The sequence below is a fragment of the Typopeltis vanoorti genome, chromosome 9 (assembly GCF_054136105.1).
Source record: "Typopeltis vanoorti isolate ZY-2024b chromosome 9, IOZ_Tvanoo_1.0, whole genome shotgun sequence".
Classification (NCBI taxonomy): domain Eukaryota; kingdom Metazoa; phylum Arthropoda; class Arachnida; order Uropygi; family Thelyphonidae; genus Typopeltis; species Typopeltis vanoorti.
Genome location: NC_143557.1, coordinates 8,286,265 through 8,309,640, shown reverse-complemented (window position 1 = coordinate 8,309,640; position 23,376 = coordinate 8,286,265). Strand labels below are relative to the sequence as shown.

General features: G+C 35.2%; 1 protein-coding gene across 4 annotated transcripts in view; it reads left to right on the top strand.

Annotated features, from left to right (window-relative positions):
* Positions 1-23,376, top strand: part of LOC150102874 (ATP-binding cassette sub-family C member 5-like) — a 1,133,802-nt gene that overhangs the window by 981,498 nt on the left and 128,928 nt on the right. For all 4 annotated transcript variants that reach the window (XM_090397917.1, XM_090397915.1, XM_090397916.1 and 1 more), the window contains one exon: positions 16,041-16,151. In XM_090397917.1, the coding sequence (XP_090254043.1) occupies positions 16,041-16,151 (111 nt within the window). The remainder of the gene's footprint in view (positions 1-16,040; positions 16,152-23,376) is intronic.

Sequence of the window (23,376 nt, the reverse complement as noted above, 5' to 3'; positions counted from 1 at the left end):
GGGCAGATGAGGGTAATGTTATTTGTGAGAGTCAGCATGGATTTGTTTTAGTAATATGATTGGGTTTTATAATAAAGTGACAAAAATGGTTGATGAGGGAAAGGCACATTCTGCTATTTTTTTTGGATTTTACAAAAGGCATTAGATCTGAAGAACAAAAACAGTAGTTTGACTGGAAAAGAGGAATAAAAGTCACAGATATCTTCTCACTATTGTATTGCCAAACTACATGAGGTTCTGTGTAGTTTGGCTCTACAACTGCATGTGGTTTTGATCTGAATTATAGGAGCAGTCCCTTAAACCGTATATTCCTGACAGAAGAACTCATAAATATAAGACCTAGAGTATTAGAGAGGACTATCAAGGTTTCTGGTTAGGAATGATTTTTTTAAATCATTACTTATGGCAAATAAATACCTCTGGTTGTATTCCAGCTTGGTCAGTGGAATTTGAAAAATGGAGCTGGTTAGAATTGTGGACATTGAAGACACCAAAAAATATGACTTGTCATATTTCTTGGTGTCTTCAATTAGGAAATTTGGATTGTATGAAATCAGACTTCATGGATAAGAAGTTAAATTAGTCAGAATGACTTTCAGAATTTGGAGAGTGGCAGAAACAGCAGATAACTAAGACATAATGAGGCTAGGAAGTCTTAAGTCATTGAAGTCATCCCTTACTTAAGTTATCTTAAGGAAATCTTAAGTCATCCCTTTATCTACAAAAAGGGGAATTCAAAATTGGTATCCTCAGGCAAGGGATGTCAAATCACATAAAACTACCCAAGTTTGGAAAGTTAAGAGGAACTATGTTTATTGTGGGGTTAAGAAATTATTGAATTACATTGTCATTCTGGAGAAATGGCTGGCCAAATGACTTTTTTTTTAATTTTTTTATGGAAATAAGGGTCAAGTAACGTATTTGAGTTGTTTAATGATCACTTACTTGGTGTTCATCCTGAAATAGGAGATTATACACTTGTATCCAAAACCTAATGATGGACTCTATTTCTGAAGATTACAACCTCAAATTCAGATGAATCAGCTTGTGGCAATTTGTATAACTGATGATTTTGAGTAGAAAGCGAGTACACATTCAAATTTTTGAATCACATGCAAAGGGGTGATGTGGTAGCACTCAACAAGATAAAAGGCAAAAGGCTGTGCTAAGTAAATTGTGGTTGAAGGAATAAAGTTGCAAACTTGGATGTCTTGTAACGTCTCAAACACATCATCTAGATGATTTTACATGGGGAAGAATTATTGGAAATTACTGATACTGCCAGAGAGCTTAGAATATCACATATCATTGTATCCAAGCTCTGGGCAACTTTTCAAACCAATGGAATGTGTTCCAGCCATTTGCAAAGAGGTCAATCTTGCTCTACCATGGAGCACGATGACAAATTTTTATTTATAACAATAAAATGTAATCAACACATCATGGCAGGTCAGCTTGCAAGTTGGCTCCATTCAAGCACAGCTATGCAGATATCTCAACAAACTGTGGCAAGATATCTGCAACAAGTAGGCCTATATGCCCAGAGGCCTGCATCCCTTTATCCACAGCTCATCATAGAGCACATTTTAGTTGCACTGTATCCATAAAAATTGAACAATACACCATTGAGCTAATGCACTCTTTACAGATGAGTCATTTTAGTCTTTCCTCAGATTCTAGATGATACTTGATCTGTCGTGAAAGTGGTATTGCTTAACATCATGAGAATGTTCTTGAAAGGGATAGATAAGGTGGTACTGGGAGTCATGGTGTGGGGAGACATTATGCTTAATGGACGCATCAAGCTACGAGTACTGGAAAAAGAGACTGTGACTGGTGAACAATATTGCAATGAAGTTCTTCAATGTCATGTTTGATTGTTCTGTAGGCGACAAACTATTTATGGATAACAATGCCACACCACATCATTATCATCATACACATCATCAGCAAATAACTGAATATCCTTGCTTAAATTTTATTCACATCTTATAATAAGGTGAAGTGGATTTGGATAAAGGAAATGACTACGCAATCATACTGCAGTACTTTGCAAAGCCATTTGACAGAATATTGCATGGAAAATTATTACATACGGTGAAGCAAATGGGAATGGATATGCAGTTGGTGGTATGGATAGGGGGATGGCTAATAGATAAACAACTCAGCCATGCTGAGTGAAAACTTGGCATGCCAGTCCCAAGCCTGGATAAATGAGGAGGGTTGAGCACAGGGCTAGCAACCCAGTATTGAAAGAAAAAAAAATTTGCTATGCAAACTGAAACCTTCCAAAGTGAATGAAGAAAATAGAATATGAACTGCTATGAACATGAGGTGCCTCTGTGAAAGCCTTTCTGGGGAAGCAAGGTGCAGAAGAAAGTGACAGACACCTTATCAAAACACAAACTTAGACTGGGATGTTAGAAGCATGTTTGAAACTGGGAAAACATACCAAGTCTCATGAGTTCTAGAAAAATACTGATCAGAAATAATGGGATTAAGTGAAACGAGATGGATAGGAACTGGAAAAATCAAATTAATATCTGGGCACTACTTAATCTACTCTGGGAACCAAAATATGAATGACCACACAAAGGAAGTTGCACTAATGATAACAAAGAAAGCTCATGGTGGACTAATAGAGTGGAACCCAATATCGGAAAGAATACTAAATGCTAGATTTAAAGTTGGCAAGCAGAACATCACAATAAGTGCTATATATGCACAAACAAACAATGCAATCCAGGAAGAAAAGAATTTCTATAACATGCTATGAGGAGTATAGAAAAAACAAATGAAAAAGATATGCAACTTATAATTGGAGACTTTAATGCTAAGGTCGGAAATTATAATACTAATAAAGAAATTGTTATGGAAAAGTATGCAGAAGGAGAAATAAATGAAAATGGAGAATTACTTATAGACGTTTGTATGTTCAACCAGCTTGCAATAGGAGGAAGTCTCTTCCAACATAAAAAAATACATAAGTGGACATGGATAGCACCAGATAGGAAGACAAAGACCAAACAGACCACATACTTATAACAAGGAATTGGAGGAAATCACTCCTGGATGTCAGAGTTAAAAGAGGAGCCGAGGCATATTCAGATCACTTTTTCCTAACAGCTACCATAAAAGTAAAAATATTTAAAAATAAACAAACAATGAACAATAAGAAGAGGTTTAGAACTGAAAAACTAAAACTATTGGTAGCTTGCTCCACCTTTGCAAGGAGTGTCCTGGTGTTGTACCACCTTATCCCCAGTCCTGAAGATACTTTCAGGCGCAAACTTTGTTTGCTCACACTTGGATAAAGGATTAAACTAAATTTATTATAAAGCACTGGGAGCAGATAACATACCAGGCTATATACTAAAAGAAACTCCAAGACTTATAGCATAGATATTATATCCCTTATTAAATGAGAAATGGCAAAGAAGAGTTGCATAAGGAATGGAATACTGGATTACTGGTTAAATTACCCAAAAAAAGGGAACCTATTTGAATGCAAAAATTGCAGAGGTGTAACATTGCTGAGTGTTATGAGTAAAATACTAGCAAGGATAATATTAGAGATATTATTATCAAAAGAGAAATAGAAATGAAAAGTAATAGTAAAAACCCATGTTACAACTAAGACCAGAACAAGCAGGATTTAGATCCAATAGATCATGTACCAAACACATTGCTATTTTACAAATTATCATAGAATGGTAATTATATGATAATTTCAAATTCATTGGAATGGTAGGCAAGCTTATATTTAAATTTTATTGATTTTGAACAAGTTTTTGACAGTATAAAGAGATCTTACCTATGGAAACTACTTAGACATTATGGACTCCCAGAAAAAATATTAACAGTAATTTTAAAAAATGTATGAAGATTTTGAAATTAAAGTAATACATGGAAATCCCTCTCAGAACCATTTAAAACAGAACAGGAGTAAGACAAGGTTATATACTCTCCCTTACTATGTTTTTAATTATCATAGACTGGGTGATGAGAAAAGTATCACATGGAAATACAGGATTACAATGGTTACTTCAAAACCAACACCATGATCTAGATCTGCTTACTTTCATAGAAACACCAACATATAGAAAAAAAAAGAAAAAAAAAACAACACTTGTAGAAACAGCCAAAAAAGTCGGTCTTATGATAAATAAAAATAAAACAATGTTGATGAAAATAAATACAAAGCAAAATAAACAAATAACTATAAGAGAAACACTGCCTTAAGGAAGTCATCATCATCATCATGTGTATCAAGGATTTAGGCCTAGCATGGCCTGTTCTGACCTTAGAAGTCATCGTTTAAGAGGACGTCCTGGTTTTCTTTTTCCTAATGGCTTGTACTTTAAGGCTTGTTTTGGTAATCTTTCTGGTTTCATTCTTTGAACGTGTTCCATCCATTTATGTTTATATTTTTTAATTTTTTCTATTACTGGTTCTTGGTTTAATTCTTTCATAATTTCTTCGTTTCGTTTGTGATCAAATAGGGTATACTTTGCAGTTTTTCTCATAAACTTCATTTCTGCTGTTATTAATCTTTGTTTGTCTTTTTTGTTTTATTGTCCAGATTTCGCTTCGTATATTAAGACTGGTAGGGCTAATGTATTGTATACTTTTAGTCTGGTTTGTTTTTGAACTAGGTTTGGTTTAAATATAGAGTTAATTACACCTGTTATTTTTAAATATTTTTCAATTTCATCATCATCATCAAATTCCTGACATGTACCCTCAAGGGGTGTACAGGATATGATAGTACTACATGAAATATTTACACCATTACTAACTTCCTATCTACAATTTTCCTCCAAATCAGTCTATTACTTGTCAAGACTCCAATATTATCATTATCAGATCTTATATTTCTATCGTCTATGGCACATTGTACCGAATCAACCCAGAGGAACACCTATATCTTGGTGTTCCTCTGGGTCGTTTTCCTGCCAACCTGGCAGAGAACACTTGTTTTGCTAATCTTTCCTCGCCCATTCTGTTTAAGTGACCATGCCACCTGAGATTAGCTCTGCTAACACATTCCTGGATGCCGACAATGTCAAGTTCTTTCCTAATACCCTCGTTTTTAATATGATATTGCCATTGATGCCATTTGTTCATGCCTCTAATCTTTCTCAGGACTCTCATATCTGCAGTTGCTAGTCTTTGGTCAAGTGTTTTACTTCTGATCCAGCTCTCAGATCCATAAGTTAAAACTGGTTTGAACACTGTCTTGTATACAGCTAATATAGTGTTCTGACTAATTTCTCTATTATTCCATATGAATTTATTCAACTGACTTCCCACTATACCAGCTTTGTTGATTCTGTTGTCTATTTCTATATTTAATTTACCATCTTCAGTAAAAATCGTGCCTAAGTAGCTGAAATGTTTTACTTGTTCCACAGGTTCTCCATTCACAACTCAGTTGACATTTTCAATGATTCTGCCCATTTTCATTGTCTTTGTCTTTTTATTGCTGACCTTCATACCATATCTATTACAACAGTCATTCAATTTAGTAAGGGAATCTTGCAAACTTGTAGTGGATTTATTTAGAAGTATAACATCGTCGGCACAAAGCAAAGAGCTGACATTAACATCTCCAATTCTTATATCATGTTTAATACCACTTGCCTTCATAATGTGATCCATATAGATAATGAATAACAGAGGGGATAGTGTACATCCTTGTCTCACACCAGATTTAACATTAAACCATCTCCCTGTACTTCCTTCAATTCTAACTGCTGACTTACAACTCAAATACAGACTAAGTATTGCTTGATATAATGCCCCATTGACACCATATAACTGTAGTGTATTGAATAGCTTCTCTCTTGGCACCTTATCATATGCCTTTTCCAGATCGACAAAACTTAAATACTGATCTTTGTTATATTCCCATGCTTTCTCGACTATTTGTCGTAAAGTGAAGATTTGATCCTGACAGCCTCTATTTGGCCTGAATCCAGCTTGTTCTTCACCAAGCTTTTCTTCCACAATTCTTCTCAACAGTTTCTCAAGTATACTTGCATAGATCTTGCCAGGAACATTCAGTAGGGAAATACCTCTGTAATTCTCACATTCAATTTTATTTCCCTTTTTATATATGGGCACTATTAGAGCTCTACTCCAATCATCGGGAATTTGTCCCTCTGTCCAGGCTTTCTGAACTATGCAGTGCAGCCACTGCAAGACTTTTATACCACCATACTTCAGTATTTCTGGTCGAATATCATCTACTTCTGCTGCCTTTCTGCATTCCAAGCCTTTGATGGCTTTTTCTACTTCAAGTATGGATATGTATGCCTGTTGAGTGTTTTTTACCACTGTGCTATCACTGCTTATTTCATTTAGTAATTTTTCAAAGTAATTACTCCATACTTCAAGGTTATCTTTTTCTCCTGTTTTCATGTCACCTTTATCATCTCTAACTCCTTTTACAGCACTCTTTCCTCCATTCTTAAGCTTTTTTAACAACCACCAGAATATCTTACCACCTTCTTGATATTTATTTTCTACGTTCTTGCCAAAGTTCTCCCATGACTTGTTTAGCTAGTTTTACACAGTGTTTCGCTTTCTTACATTTGTCTCTATATTCTCTAACAGCAAAAGCTGACTTATTTGGCAGGAACTTTGATGTGATTTCTTCTTTTCCTTCACTGCCTCTTTAACTTCCTGTGTCCACCATGGAGTCCTAAATTTTCTAACCTTGCAGACAACCTCACCACATGCCTCTCTGGCTGAATCAATCATGGTTTTCTTCAAGGTTAGGTTCCTGTTCTTAAACTCTTTCATATTTTCTTCAATAATCTTTGTGTATTTTAGTCTATAGTTCACATTTGAGAGCTGCTCAACTTTTATTCGCTTTAAAACTTTCTTACATGTTATTCTTTTCAATATGAAATTCAATTTTATCCTGCTCAAGACTAAATAGTGATTACTTCCAATTTCAAATCCTCTGTACACTCTGGTGTCCTGCAGTAGGGAGAAAACATCACTATCAACAATAACATAGTGAATGAGACTTTTCTTATTCCTTGCCTCTTCTCTCCATGTGAATTTGTGCACATTTTTATGTTGGAACATGGTGTTAGTAATAACCGGTCCATGTCCTGAGCAGAAATCCAACAAGTATTTGCCATTATTATTAGCTTTGCTCTTTTCTCTAAATTTTCCCAAAATATTTTTGTATGAGATCTCCAACAAGGACCAACTTTTCCTTTTTCATTGTGTCAGTTGCGTTTTCTAAAGCATCAAAAAATTCCTCCACTTCTACCTTAGTAGAACCTTCTGTGGGACCATAGGCACAAATAAGTCTCATTGTCCAGTTCCCCATTCTCATATTTACCCACATCACTCTACTTGAGACAGCCTGCCATTTAAGAAGATTAGCCTCGTATTTTGTGTTGAATACTATGGCTACTCCTTCTTTTCCTTGATTGTCATTGCCTGAATATAACATTTTATATTTATTGCTCAGAAAGATCTCACCAGTTTTTGTCTTTTTTTGTTTCAGTCATCCCTATTATGTCGATCTGGTACTTATCTAATCCTCAGCTAGCTCCATTTCTTTGCCATTCAGACTTCTTATGTTGATAGTACCGATCTTTAACTCTGGTGATGTTGAGTTGGGGTGTGTTTTCAGATTTGTTCCAGTAGCTGACTTTTTGCTGTTCGCCCTGGTTCCCTGGCGAAAACAACATGGGCCTTGTTTAACCGGGCGACGTCCCAGCTGGCATGAAATTTTGTCATGTTGTACCATCATTTTTATTTTGGTTTAATCAATAAGAATACAATTTGGTCGGCTAAATCCCAAATTGCCAGCCCATCCTGGTTTGTTCAGTATCCAGGTAGATACCCAACTAGCCATGCTAGGCCTAATGTCCAATCCTCACCACGAGAAGGTGATGATTGGACATTAGGTCAGAAGCCCTGGTCGGTTCTCCGCATTCCTTTAAAGGCTATGTGGAGGTCTCCTCTCAGTTATACAGCTTTGACCCTTAAGCACTCCATTTTTTATATTTATATCTTTTTCATTTTCATCTGTGATCATACATCCTAGGTAGTTAAATGGATTCACCTGCTCTAAGATCTTGTTATCTATTACTATTTTAGTTCTTGCTGGATCTTGTCCTTTAAAGGCCATAGTTTTTGATTTTTCTGTTGATATTATCATACCATAATCTTCGGCTATCTCATTTAGATCTAAAATAGCTTTGTAAGTTATCTTCAGAATTTGTAATTATTATTTGGTCATCGGCAAAAAGGAGAGTGTTTAAGTTCACTGTAGGAGAGAGTTTAATTCCCTGATGTAAATTTTTATTCCATTTTATTATTATTGCATTTTAGTAAATATTAAAAAGAGTTGCTGAGAGGAGACATCCCTGTCGGACCACTTGGTTTATCTCTCTCGTATATGATAGGCCTTAAAGTAGTAAAACTGTTTATGTACCTTGGTTCAACAGTATCAATAAAAGGAGGAACTGCAGAAGATATAAAAAGAAGGAAACAGCTGACTTATTCAACTTTTGAAAAACTTAAAAATATCTGGAAAAACAAGAACTTGTCTATAAAAACTAAAATGAAAATATTTAACTCAAATGTAAAGGCAATAATAATATATGGATCAGAAACATGGATGTTAAACAAAAAGATAGTTAAAAATGTCCAGGTTTTCCTAAACAAGTGTTTAAGAATGACACCGGGAATATATTGGCTGAAACAAATATCATGCAAAGTACTATGGCAGAGAACAAACCAGAAACCCATGTTGCAACAGATACGTGAAAGGAAATGGAGGTGGTTGGAGCATGTGTTGAGGAAAGATGATGAAATAATAGTAAATCAGGCTCTAGATTGGAACCTACAGGGTAAAAGAAGACAGGGAAGGCTCAGAGAAACATGGAAAAGAACAATACTGAAAGAAATAGCAAATATTAATAAAAATTGGAACCAAATAAAAGCAGAAGTAAAAAAAAAAAGAGTCTGGTGGAAAATGGTGGTAGATGATCTATGCTCCCAGGTGGAGTGAAGAGGATTAAGTAAGTAATAGACAAACATCGAAGGGTGGTGTGTAGTGGAGTATAATCAAGGCGAATAAGGGTGACTAATGGAGTGCCTCAGGGTCCTGTACCAGGACCACTATTCTTTAATTTCTATATTAATGATATAGCAGAAGATTTGAAAGGTGGATATTCAGTTATTTGCTGATGATGCAAAACTGGGGAGAGCAATAGTTGTTAAAGGTAATATAAATATCTTGCAGGATGATATAAGTAAATTGGCAATGTGGGCAAAGGACAAGATCATCAATTTAATGTTGTAAAATGTAAGGTAATGCACTTTGAGATGAAAAGATTACATATGTAATCTGTTCATCTCAAAGATTCATATGATATTGATGGTACTAGATTACAGGAAATTGATGAGGCTAGGGATCTGGGGGTGATGGTGGATAGATATTTGAAATTCAGAGGAGATGATGCAAGAGCTAGCAAAATAGCTCAGAGGATTACTTGAATGTTGAAGAGCACATTGACAAGTAAAGACAGGTAGGTTATTATCCCTCTTCATTAAACTCGAACTTTATCTAATAGGCATGGACTCTACCAACATAGAACACATTTTCCTTATTTCTGCATCTTGAAACCATACTTTTATAGTGGATTGTATTAAGTTATCCTTCATATCACAACTTAATTTTCCAAGTCTCTTTTTCGCTATGGCCCACAACTTTTCTATTGGGTTAGTGTCAGGAGAGTTACCTGGCCACTGAAGCAATTGGATATTGTGATTTTGGAGGAACTCTTTCACTTTTTTTTTTTAAGTGTGGCATAGAGCGAGATCCTGTTAGATGACGAGTTCTTTGTTTTTCTGAAAAAACTCTTTTCTCCAATATTTTTATGTATTGGTCCTTTTCATCATACGGTCAACAAGCATATGTGATCCTGGATAGTCATATATAAAACAACCCAACATCTTTTTAGCTGAGTTTTTAGGAGCTTGTTGAAGGTGAGCAGGAGAAATCTTCTCAGCTGCTGATTTGAGAACATAGGGCACTCACTCTCCTTGGACGAAGAAATGGCTCTCGTCTGAAAATATGACCTTCCACTTCTCAAGAGTCCAATCTTTGTATGCTTCCAACAATCTTCGATGGACTGTCATGTCAGAAACATTAATCCTACTAACTGCCAAGTCTCTATTTAAGTCTACAGCAGACAATCTTGGACTCATTTTGCTTTTACTAACTAGTAAATGATCTCGAGTAAGTGTAGTTTTCCTTTTTTGTCCATATTTTCCTTTTCTGTCATGAGAAAAGATACTTGTCTCCCTACATCTCTTTAAAATCACATTAACAGTATCCAAACCAACACCACACTCATCGGCAATTTGTGTTTGAGCCATTGATATGTGCTGAGAAAGAGTACATATTTTTGAATGCTTTCTTGGAGATGTATCCATTTTATAGCTACACATAATGAATAAAACTACAAATGTCAACTTGTTTTCACTATTAAAAACATGCAACACTATTAATAACCATCGTAGAGACAGTTAAAACACAGAGCACTCAACCAAAATAGTGAATTAAAACCAAAACCAAAATTATTTGTGAACTGAAACAAAAATCAAACTAAAAAATTGACAAAGATTCGTCTTGTTCATATTAATTTGTTCGCTACTGTAGTTGTCCTTCAAGAAGTCCAATAATTCAGTTCCCTTAGTACTGTATGCTGTGTCTTCTGCCCAGTTTACTGCCATAGTTGAAGTCTCATAATGATTATTCAAGGAGTTGCCCAGTGTTGTACCACTTTACCCCAGTCCTGAAGATACTTTCAGGCACAAACTTTGTTTGCACACACTTGGATAAAGGATTAAACTAAATTTGTTATAGTCTAACCAAGTGAAAAATAAACTTTTAACATCTTTCTCTAAATCCAGAGTAATTTAATAAAAAGGTGGCACACCGTTTGGCAGCTCCTATAGGAGGAGATGACCTTGCTAATGCTTCTGCCTTGGTATCTCCACTTGGGCCTGACTCCCACTGAAGAGACCTCAATAAAGGTCAAAACTAGTCTGGGTAGTGGCCCTTCCCTTAATGCATAACATTATACATATCCGCAAGGAGATGTGTTTTGCATTATAGCAGATACTGAGATTGGAGTATTGGTAGCGTGCTCCACCTTTGCAAGGAGTTGCCTAGTGTTGTACCACCTTACCCCAGTCCTGAAGATACTTTCAGGCACAAACTTTGTTTGCTCACACTTGGATAAAGGATTAAACTAAATTTATTATAGTCTAACCAAGTGAAAAATAAACTTTTAACTGAGTTAATCAATTCCACAAACCCTCTTTAACTCTTTAAATGGTGACAGGCTGGATGACAACTTGTTAGATCTGGCAGCTTCCATTATGGATACAAGTACAATTAGCTATAAGACACTATAAATTTGTATCGAAAAGCCACATCAATCATACAGAAATATCCAGTGAATCTTAATAGTGCAAACTTCAAAACCATTATTAGTAAAGATACTCTCTTAACACGAATTACTTATTTTCATGCACTATCTCCACTATGATAAAAGATTCTCAATATTGTTTTCATTCAACCCACAACTTTGCTACTATTTCCACAAACCAAAATGTTTCCATAAACTGTAGTTATACTATATCGCTATGTTTTATTATACAGATGGATCATGTCCATATTCTTGGATGAATTTCCTTTGCACACTTATAACTGAAACCTGAATTCAGCAAGCCACAAATAGTACTATTCTCCTACAGTGAATGGCCATTTGTATGCACAGATACAAAGTTATAGAATCACTTGTTATATGTGGTAGTGTAGTTACAAGCATTCTCCAAATTGATGTAGCAGTAAAGAGTTGTTCTGAGTGTGTCTAGCAAGATGTTTCCAATCAGCCAGCCTGGTTATCATATGTGCTCTCTAGCCAAAAGGCTGTGTGTTTGAATCCTGCCATGGGCATGGATGTTTGTGATTGTCAGTGAATATACTAGTGGTGGTAGTGGGCAGTATATGGCATTGGTATAGATGATGCAGTTCACTGTAGTTGGTGGATTGAGTGGGGGAGATGGAGAGTTATAGAGTAGGTGTCCTACCTCGATGAGTCTTTGGATTCCTTGGCGGTGTGACGTAATAATAATTTCTCCTGGATGTAAATATATATATATATATATATAGAGAGAGAGAGAGAGAGAAGACAAAAACAGGTGAGATCCTACTAAACAATAAGTATAGGATGTTATATTCAGTGTTATTTTCAGGTAACAATGATCAAGAAAAGGAAGGAGTAACGATGGTATTCTTGGTCGATTGGTAGAGCCTCTGCTACTAATGGCTCAGTTAAGTAAGTTTTAGCATGGTTAGTAGTTGGAAGGGGACCAATCGTTTGATGCTGTAGGCACACTCTCCCTCGATGAGTCTTTGGACTCCCTGGAGGTGTCAAATAATAATAATACCAAACAAATAAACATTTTGATTGGAAGGCACTTTCAAGTAGAATTATGGGAAAATGGACAGTAAAACATATTTGTGTCTATGATCCTACAGAAGATTCTTCCAAGGAAAATGTGGAGGAATTTTTTGAGTCATTACAACAGACAGCTGACATAAAGAAAATGGAAAAAGGGATCCGTGTTGGAGATCTGACAGCAGAGTAGGAAATGAATCCCACCAAACATACAGGAACATTTTGAAAAAATTTGGAGAAAAGGGCAAAGCTAATAATAATGGTAAGTATTTACTAGATTTCTGTTCAGAAGACAAACTAGACACTACTAACACCACGTTTCAACATAAAGATATGCATAAGTTCACATGAAGAGAAGAGATAGGAAATAAGAAAAGCCTCATTGACAGTGATATCTTTATGCTCGTTCAGGATATCAGAGTGCACAGAGGATTTGAAATTAGAAGTGACCATTAATTAGTACTAAGCAGGATAAAAATGCATATCACATTGAAAAGAACAGTATATAAGAAAGTTTTAAAAAGAATTAAAGTTGAGCAGCTTTTACAAGTAAACTGTAGACTCGACATACAAACATTATTGAAGAAAAAATTAAACAAATTGAAAACAAGAACCAAACCTTGGAGTCTCAGTGGCAAACTCTGAAAAAGACATGGATTGATTCAGCTAGGGAGGCATGTGGTGATGTCTGCAAGGATAGGAAAATAAGAACATCATGGTGGACACAAATTAAAGCAGTCCTGGAAAAGAAGAAGGCATTTCAAAAGTTCCTAGAAAATAAAGCTGCAGATGCTCCAAAAGAATACAGAGAACAAAGTGAGAGAGCTAATCTGTGTGTAAAAGTAGCTAAACAATAATGTTCCAGAGACTATTGAAAAAGCTTAGAAATAGAGGCAGTGCTGGCTCAAGGGTATGTGATGCCCCTAGGCCAGTTTTATCAATGCATTGTAAGACAAGACAGGCATCATAAAATTATTTTGTTAAAAGCTCTTTATAGTTATTACCAAAAAAGTGTGTATAGAGCATTAGGGGGGGGAGGAGATACTGCTCATACCACCAATGCTTCGCCTCTCTGGCCCTCTTTAATACTCTTACTTTTTTTTTTTACGATGCTGGTGCCCCAAACCCATTGCACCCCTAATCCAGTGCCTAAGCCTAGAGCCAGCCCCTAATAGAGGAAAGAGTACTGTAAAATGAAACAAAGATGATAAAGATGACATGAAAACTGAAGATAAGGATATCCTAGACATCTGGAGTAATTACTTTGGAAGACTGTTAAACAAATGAAACAGCGACAGAACCATACTAGAAAATTTTCAAGAATGCAAAATGGAGTATCAATATCAATACTTGGCAGAAAAAGCTATCAAAAACTTGAAATGTAGAAAGGCTGCTATGGTAGATAATATTCAAATCTTTTGCAATGGATACACTGCATAATTCGGAGGGCTTGGTCAAAAGGTCGAATTCCCAGTGATTGGAGTAGCGCTCTCATAGTACTCATCATAAAAAAGGGAATAAAACAATGTGAGAATTACAGAGAATTTCTCTATTAAATGTTCCAAGCAAGATTTATGCAAGCATACTTGAAAAGAAGTTGAGAAAGATTGTGGAAGAGAAACTTGAAGAACAAGCTGGGTTCAGACCAAATGGAGGTTGTCAAGAGATCAGATTTTAAGACAAATAGTTGAGAAATCAAGGGAATATGAGAAGGATTTGTATTTAAATTTTGTAGATCTTGAAAAGGCACATGACAAGGTGCCCAGAGAAAAGCTTTTCAAAACACTGCAATTATATGGGATGAATGGAACATTATGCATAGCAATATGTAGTCTATATTTAAGTTGTCAGTCAGCAGTTGGAATTGAAGGAAATACAGAAACATGGTCCGATGTAAAATCACAGGTAAGACAAGGATGCACATTGTCTCCACTCTTATTCATCATCTATATGGATCACATTATGAAAGAAAGTGGCATCGAGCCTCATATTAGAATTGGAATCTGTTGAACTTAGCTTTGCTATATGCAGATGATGTTGTACTCCTAGACACATCTAGTGCAAGTCTTCAGGATTCACCAACTAAATTGAATAACAGCTGTAACAAATTTGGCATGAAAATCAGCCATAAAAAGACCAAAACATGAAAATAGGCAGGAGCATAGAAAACTTCAGCTGCATTCTGAATGGAGATCCTATAGAGCAAGTAAAATATTTCAGCTATTTAAGCACAGTTTTCAGTGACAACGGCAGGTTCAATCTGGAAATAGACAACAGAATAAGCAAAGCTGGTATGGTGGGTACCATCTTATTCCATGTAAATTTATATAAATAAATTTATATGGAATAACAGAGAAATTAGCCAAAACAATATTTTACAAACTAGCAGTATACAAGACAGTGCTTAAACCAGTTTTAAGTTATGGATCTGAGAGTTGGGTTAGAAATAAAGCACTTGATCAAAGACTAGAGACCAGAGATATGAGAGTTCTGAGAAAAATTAGGGGAGTTAACCGATCACATCAATGGCAGAATCACATTAAAAATGATTCTGCCATTGATGTGATTGGATTTTGATTGGATGATGTGATCACATCATCTATAACGGAACTTGATATTATTAGCATTCAAGAATGTGAGAATGTGTAAGCAGAGCTAACCTAAGGTGGTATGGCCAGTTAAATATAATGGGTGAAGAAAGATTAGCAAAACAGGTGTTTGATGCCAGGATGATAGGAAAGAGACCAAAAGGAAGACCAAGGTCCAGGTGGATTGATTCTGTGGGAAATGCATTACAAGCATGAAATGTTAGATATGACAGTATTGGACTGCTCATAAGTAATAGATTGATCGATTAAAGAATAGATTGATTTCGAATAAAATTGTTGATAGGAGGTTAATATTAATGTAAACTTAATCATATAGTAACTTCATAGTAACCTGAACATCCCTTGAGGGTACATATCAAGAAACTGAAGATATTATATAATCCTGGCAATCATTCTAAACTCTCTGGATACAAGGTTATATTTATCTTATTACACATTTTTTGGTAGTGCATTATTAAAAAGAATAAATACTGTTTTATGTTTCTGGTAATATTTATTTTTTGTCTTTTCATCTTTGAGTTTTATATCATTGGTTTTATTTTATATCATTTAATATCATTATATCATTTTATATTTTATATCTTTGACTTTGCTTTGGAGGGAAGGATTCCTAACAGTTTTAATGTTCAGCACCATGGTGCCTCACATGATGCCTATTTTCTCTATGCATTCAAGGATTATACACTCGGTAATTGGTTTAAAATGAATGACATGGGGATCATGTCAATATTAACTGATTCTCTATGGAGATGCAGTGTCTCAGAGAAGAAAGGAGCAGTAGATTCTCTCCTCAAACCAATAGTATTTACCTCACATTTAGTAAAGGAATTCAGTTCTTGTTGAGAGTGAAAAATTATCAAGGTAAGAAATTTGAAAAGGCACGTTTGATAATTTGTATTTTTTTTATATATATTTTATTTAGGTTTCTTCTCTTAAAGGACTAGATGTCATTATTTCTGAGGAAAGATGCAATTTTTCTGCTGGAGAAAAACAGTTATTGTGCATGGCAAGAGCTTTGTTAAGGTGCAGTAAGGTAATATTATAGAAAGTTACAGTATCTTGCAACAAATGCTATGAAGTTAAAAGACTAATTATGCAAGTCTGTTCTAATTATTGCAATATCTGACATACTGTTTTTAATTATTCATGAACACATTCCACTCAGCATCACTTGCCATTCAAAAAATCTACTTCTTACTTCACCACACCTATATAAAATTTTGAAGAATTATCTGTCTCTGCAATTTCTATAACTATCTTTTGAGCACCTGAAAATGTTGAATTATATTTATGCTAACCACTCGGCCAACCAGGCTGGCCTGGTTGCCCACGTGGTTAGTGTATCCGCTCTCCAGCCAAAAGGCTGCGGGTTCGAATTCCAATGTGGGCATGGATGTTCGTGATTGTCTGTGAAAATACTAGTGGTGGTAGTCTAATGTTATTGGCATAGCTGACATTTTGTTCCTTGAGTTGAAACTCTCTCCGTCACACTGTACTCAAAGTAACTATTCCTCAGCACCTCCATAAATGTTTATTCATTGCTTTCTAGCTGTCCATATGTATAAAGTTAAAATCATCTATAAAGATTACTCACTGAACTAACATGACTTTAATTATTATTATCACACCACCAAGGAGTCAAACACTCATCACAGGAGATCCACATTCACACAAGAAGATCATCAAACTTTGCCTTATGCCCATTTAGTTTCTGCATTCACAGCACTCCCAAGCAATGCATTCTGCACACCATGTAAAGAACTTGCTCTTCACTCCCTTCATCATACACTCATCATATTGCTTCCAAGGATGGCCTCTTATTATATCCCTGTCACCCTCTATGAAAAATCTTTTCCACGTTAATATGATAATAAATCCCCTCACCACCTCATGTCTCCATCATAAGCTCTCTCCATCTTCTGTTCACAAGGTTCTGCAAATTGTGCTCCCTCAATCTGTCTTCATATCCAAAATGCCAAAGGTATGTAACAGACTTCCAGTGTCACTGACTTAGTGAATCTTCTCTGAAGCTTCTCTAAGATATCATCTCATTGAAAATGACAAGACCAGATATGTGCATAGTAGTCCATTTTCAGCCTGATCAAAGCCTTACTCAAGGGAACCATTTACTTCTCCATGTTAAAGTTCCGCTTATCATTGCCAAAATTGGTTGTTATAGAAAGTCTTTCTAATTAGTTTGAAATTAAATTAAACTTGGTAAGAAATTATATTGTTTAATTTACTTAAATATAAAGAGCTAATAAGCTTCATTTTGGCAATATAAACATTATTTAAATTAAGGGGATATTAAATCCCACATTGTTTTAAAACCGAATAAGAAACTCAAAGATTGTAATCAGAGAGTTTTTGCCGAATATAGTAAACTATAAAGTATCGGCGACCACTAGCGTGAGCTAATGCAAGTATATTGTTTAATCTTTTATTCAAGTGCAAGAAAATATATAATTTCTTGGCAAGTTTAATTTAATTTCTAATCAAGTGGAAGAACTTTCTATACCTTCTCTGATCCAGCATATTTTAATAATAAGGTCATACACCTTTTAATTACTTGTATATGAGAAATATATATCTGCATCAATTTAGGCTTGTGGTCTGGCTCCTACTGATATGAATTCAATAAGGATCAAAATGCGGAAACAAGAGAGACTATTACAGAGTTTTGCATTTCAAGATAGCACAGTAATTCCGGTAATGGTCAGAAGCCAGGTAAAAACAATAAAAATTGGGAGATTTCTAATGTAATGTAATATATAATATATATATAGAGAGAGAGAGAACAGTAACCAGATTCTTATCTAGACAATCTCAAAATAGGGTAAAATCAGCAACATATGAAAAGGTATATTAGGTGAAGATCCAAGCTGGTTTTCTGGTGAGGTCGCATTCACAATGGATATGAAGATGCCCATACCAAATTTTACAAATCGAGTTATGCTGAACTGTCGAAGAATACAGAGGCAATGCCTGTGTTGTAGTTCATACGATCACTTGGGAGGCAACTGCCCCAAAGCTAAATGTTTCAACTGTGTGGAGATCAGCCATATTGCTAATCAGTGTCTCAAACCCTGTAAGAAATGCAAATGATCTGAACATCATGTTATCACCTGTCCTTTCAGAATTTTCACTGAAAGTGTGGAAGCACCAGTAGAGCCAGTTAGAACAGCATATATATCAGAGAGACATAAAGAAGAGTTCTCAAATCTTCCAATTCAGCCTAGTAAAGACAGCACTTTCAAACAAACTATACTTGGTAAAATCACAAAAAAATGCGTGACCAAATCAGCCAGAAAAGATCCCCAAAATTCCAGAACTGCAGGAGCCACTTTCGTAGTCAAATATGGATGGAACATTAGTTGAAATAACCAAAAATCAACCTAGTGTAACAACTGAACAGATACAAGATGAAATGCAAACAAATGAAACTATTATACAAGGAGGAACCAGAGAAGAAACAGAAAAGCAAGTAAGGCAAACAAAAGTACTTAATATGCAGACAATATCATCAAAAAGAAAAGATGAATTAAAAAAAAAAAAAAGGAACTAAATCTAAAAGAAGAAGAAGAAATAATAAAAAACATAAAGATGATAAGGTTGTGGATCATCAAATAGAGATCATCAAATAGATCATCCTCAGGCTCAGGGGAGTTTATGGACTATGAGGAACCATCTCATGCTAATAAAGGGAAAGCAAGAGATACAATTAGAGAAAAAATAATGAAGTTTACTGATTCAAAGATTTCTCAGTACGATTATCATTTATATGAAAACAAAATGACTAACTTCCATATCAAGAATGATAGGCATGAAATCGAAATAATGGAGAGTAATCCAAAAAAACTATTTACACGAAGCAGGCTATACATTTGCTCCTTCACAGATTGAAGACCTCATCAGATTCATCCAAAATCTAGAAGTTATAGACTTACCAATGACACTTCACTAATCATATCATCTCCTTTCTGCATTGTCTCATTAAATATATGAGGATTTCATAAGCAAGTTAAATAAGAAACTATATGGAAATTTATGCTATGCCATAATATGAAGTTTTTGTTCTCCAAGAAACATACTTCTGCAGATATAAAAACTTTAACAGATAGATATCCACTTATTTCTTATTAGAGATTTGGAAGATTTAACAGGGCAGGAGTAGGAGTTCTTATTCTTGTCCCCACCTGGGTCATTGTGTAATATCCAAAGGGAGGCAGAAGGGAAAATCTTGACAATAGAGTGAAAATACTATGGATGTGTAATAAGGTTTATAAATGGTTATGCTCCATCCAATGGAACAGTCAGACAAAAATTCTTCCAGAAATTTCAGCTGGAGACTGGTGTTTTATTGAAAAATATTTTCAATAAAATTTGACAAAATAGGAGACACCCCACAAGTGGAAAAGTTGGATGTATACAGTTAAAAATATGTCTTGACAATGCTCAACTAGTACACACATATGGAAGGTTCGCAATCCTAATCTCCAAGCTTACAAGTACATGAATCAAGGTATTGGTCCTTGATAGAATTTATATTTCTTCTTCTCTTATAAACAGGATAATTCAGATAAAACATCTTGAAATCAATATCTCAGATCATAATACAGTTCTACTTAAATTATGCTGCATGGAACAATTAAAGATCAATTCTGGACCATGGAGACTTCCACCAAATTTTCTGTTCATCTTTTTAAACCAAATTCCAGACCCTCTGTTCAAACTGGAATAAAAAGTTACCTAAAACTGGAATATAGAGTTAAAATTCAAACCAGCAGTAAAACAGAATATGATTGAATGGGGAAAGGAACAGGCTTTCCTCAAAAGAAAAAAGTTGAAAGACCTATATAAAGAGAAAAGCCGGTTCATAGCAAACCACTGCAATGGTATAGAATGCAGTAGCATTATTAGAAACATTAACATAGAGATAGAAATGGAAGAGCCTCCAAAGCTCAGTCAGTATAGATGAAGCCCTTTGGTCGGAAAGACCTAGGTTTGATTCCCATCCACAACAAAAGGAACCTTTATGTGGTCTCTTCTGACTAAAGGTAAGTTAACCAGTTTCATATGGAGATAGAGGGTTTTTTTTTCACTCAGAACAGGCAAGCCAGCCCTGTGAACACACACACACGGATCTACAGCCATGAATACTTACAACAATATGTGGAAGAGACAGGGTACTCACCACATGTCATTATCCCCGTAGTTAACCATGAGTCACAAATTTAGTTTAATCCTTTATCCAAGTGTCAGAAAACTCGTTTTGCAACTCGTAGCAAAGGTGGATCAAGCTAACATCACTCCTATCTCAGTATCTCCCATAATGCAAAACACATCTGCTTGCGGATCCTTGGCTCCCACTGAAGAGACCTAAATAAAGGTCGAAACTAGTCTGGGCAGTGGCCCTTCCCTTAATGCATAATATTATACATATCCGCAAGGAGATGTGTTTTGAATTATGGGAGATTCTGAGATAGGAGTGATGTTAGCTTGGTCCACCTTTGCTGAGTTGCCTGTTGTACTACCTTACCCCAGTCATGAAGATATTTTCAGGTGCAAACTTTGTTTGCTCACACTTGGATAAAGGATTAAACTAAATTTATTATAGTCTAACCAAGTGAAAAACAAACTTTCAACCATGAGTCACATCATCGTAGTCAACCTCCTAGATACAAGTAGAAGAAAGAAATTTTAAAATAAGAATACAGCAGCACTTAGCAGATAGCTCTTCAGCTACATTCATCAATAGACAATATACTAAATTCTGCAAAAAAAAGTACAATCACTCAAATCTGCATTGATGGTGAAGATATGACCACCACTCAAGACATCCTTGACTCCTTTCAAAAACACTATAAAAATCTGTTTGAAGACAATAGTCATATGGGAAACTATAACTCTTGGAACATTAATGGCTTTTCTGTTCATATCCAAGATGGGCTTTACAGACCCATTATAACATCTGAAGTTACCGTAGCCAATAAAGAATGCCAGACCTGAAAGAAAATCTCCAGGACCTGATGATCTAAGGATAGAACATTACTGCAAAGACCAAGATTTTATTCTTCCTATTCTAGGCATACTGTTTAATTCTTTTCTCTCATCAGGATATATATCATCCTCATTCCAAAACATAATAGATATCATATCTTAATCAGCAGCTGGAGATCTATTTCTCTATCTCAGTGATTTTCAAACTTTTATATAACACGGCACACCTAGACTAATTATTAAAATTCTGTGGCACACTAAAAATATGTTATTTTAATTTTTTTGATGATCTGGCAAAAAAATATGCATAGTTTTGATTGATTTACACACACAAGAAGATGGAAGACCAGACACTAATAAATAAATGTGCAAATTACGACATTATTTCTTTCAATTAATTAGTTTTCATAAATCTCGCGGTACGCCAGTTGAAAATCACTGCTCTATCTAATACCAACTACAAGATATTTTTCTGCATTATCAATAACAAGCTCAAAATAGGAATGAAATACCTAATTAAATCACACAGCCATATAGACTTCCAGGTCGAGAAGCAGAATTCAATATGTTTCTACTATAAAAAAAAGTAGTCAATGGCAGTGCTTTCTGTATACCTTACTCGAGCATTTGATAATGTCTGGCATCTGTTTCTGTTCCACATCTTCCAGCAAATTTGTTCTCGGTAAAAAGCTGCTATCTGTTATTAAAGGAACCTATGCCAATTCAACTACCTGCCTCCTAGTTAATGGGTTCCTGTCAGACCTGGTAAAAATTCAACAAGTCAAATAAGCTTGCCCTCGTAGTCCATTGCTCTTTGTGTTCTTGAACTTTTCTTATAGAAAGTTGACAATACACGTCCTGTGCGAGGAATAACAGTTCCTTCAACTATGAAGGAAAATAATGTATATTACCATGTGCTGATGATGTCGTGGGCACTTTGAAAGATAATGATTCCATATATGTCATTTTATTTTGGAAAATTCAGCAAGATCATAGATTACCTACTAATGCAGACAAGACAAAATTAAGTTTTTGAAAAGTGGGATCTCTGAGGCATTACTTTGGACTAATCTCTAAGAGAGAGAGCGACTCACTATACTTGTAATTCCCTTCTCCACTTACCCAATATTATCAGTTCAAGTACTTATATACAAAATATGGAAACTTTAGAAGACTGGAAAATTATGCCACTTTTCTTTTCTCCTAAAGCCATAGTACTTAAAACCATAATCTTCCCTGTTCAGTTACATAATGACTATTACAGAAGCTGAAGAAAAGCAATTATATAGAAAGCCTATGTTCCTTCAACTATGAAGGAAAATAATGTATATTACCATGTGCTGATGATGTCGTGGGCACTTTGAAAGATAATACCAAGAAGTTAAAAAGGAATTTCTGCAACTATCAAAGAAGCATGGAGGATTTGGGCTTCGAGTCTTAAAATTCTGCTATTTTAGCAATACAACTTCAAAAATCCATAAAATATTGCAGACTAATCATACATGTGCAGAACCTGTACTACCTGGGTTTTCATCTTACCCTGTTCGGAGTCGATGATCATAAGGGTTCAAAAGCTGAGATTGTTCCTGAATACTACAACATTCTGTGCTTAACTCTAAGATTGCTAACAACATTCTAGCATTGACCTTCTTTCCATTGAAAAAAAAAAAGTAATATTTGGTATTAAGAAATCTTTAATCTCTTTTGCAATGATCTTCCACAGTTGGGTATTGACAGCACTACTTTGTTTCATAACTTACTGATTCCAGGGATACCCTAATATGAGAGATCTTGCTTGGAGAATTGTGTATGATCACCTTCCAGTCAATACTCAAATGGAGGTACTTTAACATCGGAGATCAAATCTGTGACATCTGTTACCAATTGGAAACAGCTGAACATGCATTCTACAGCTGCCGTCTAGCCCTGCATATTTGGAACAGATTATGTAATGTGTTGGGCATTCCATTACTTACAACAGAACATTTTTTTGTGAGAAGGATCACCACCCATGTGGGTGCTGATCCTTCCCACAATGCACAGCAATGTACACTTCTGAAAGGAAGTGTGCTTTGGGAAGAGAATTTTTATTTTTATAATCAATCAATGAAAATGCCATTTATGATTAGGAAGAAACATGGATTTGAAAATAAGCAATATGGCATACAAATGCTTTACAGTATTGTATTATGGAAATTTTATTTTTAAGTCAGACAATTTTTGTAGTTGGAAAGAAGCATTCTAGGAGAAATCAAATT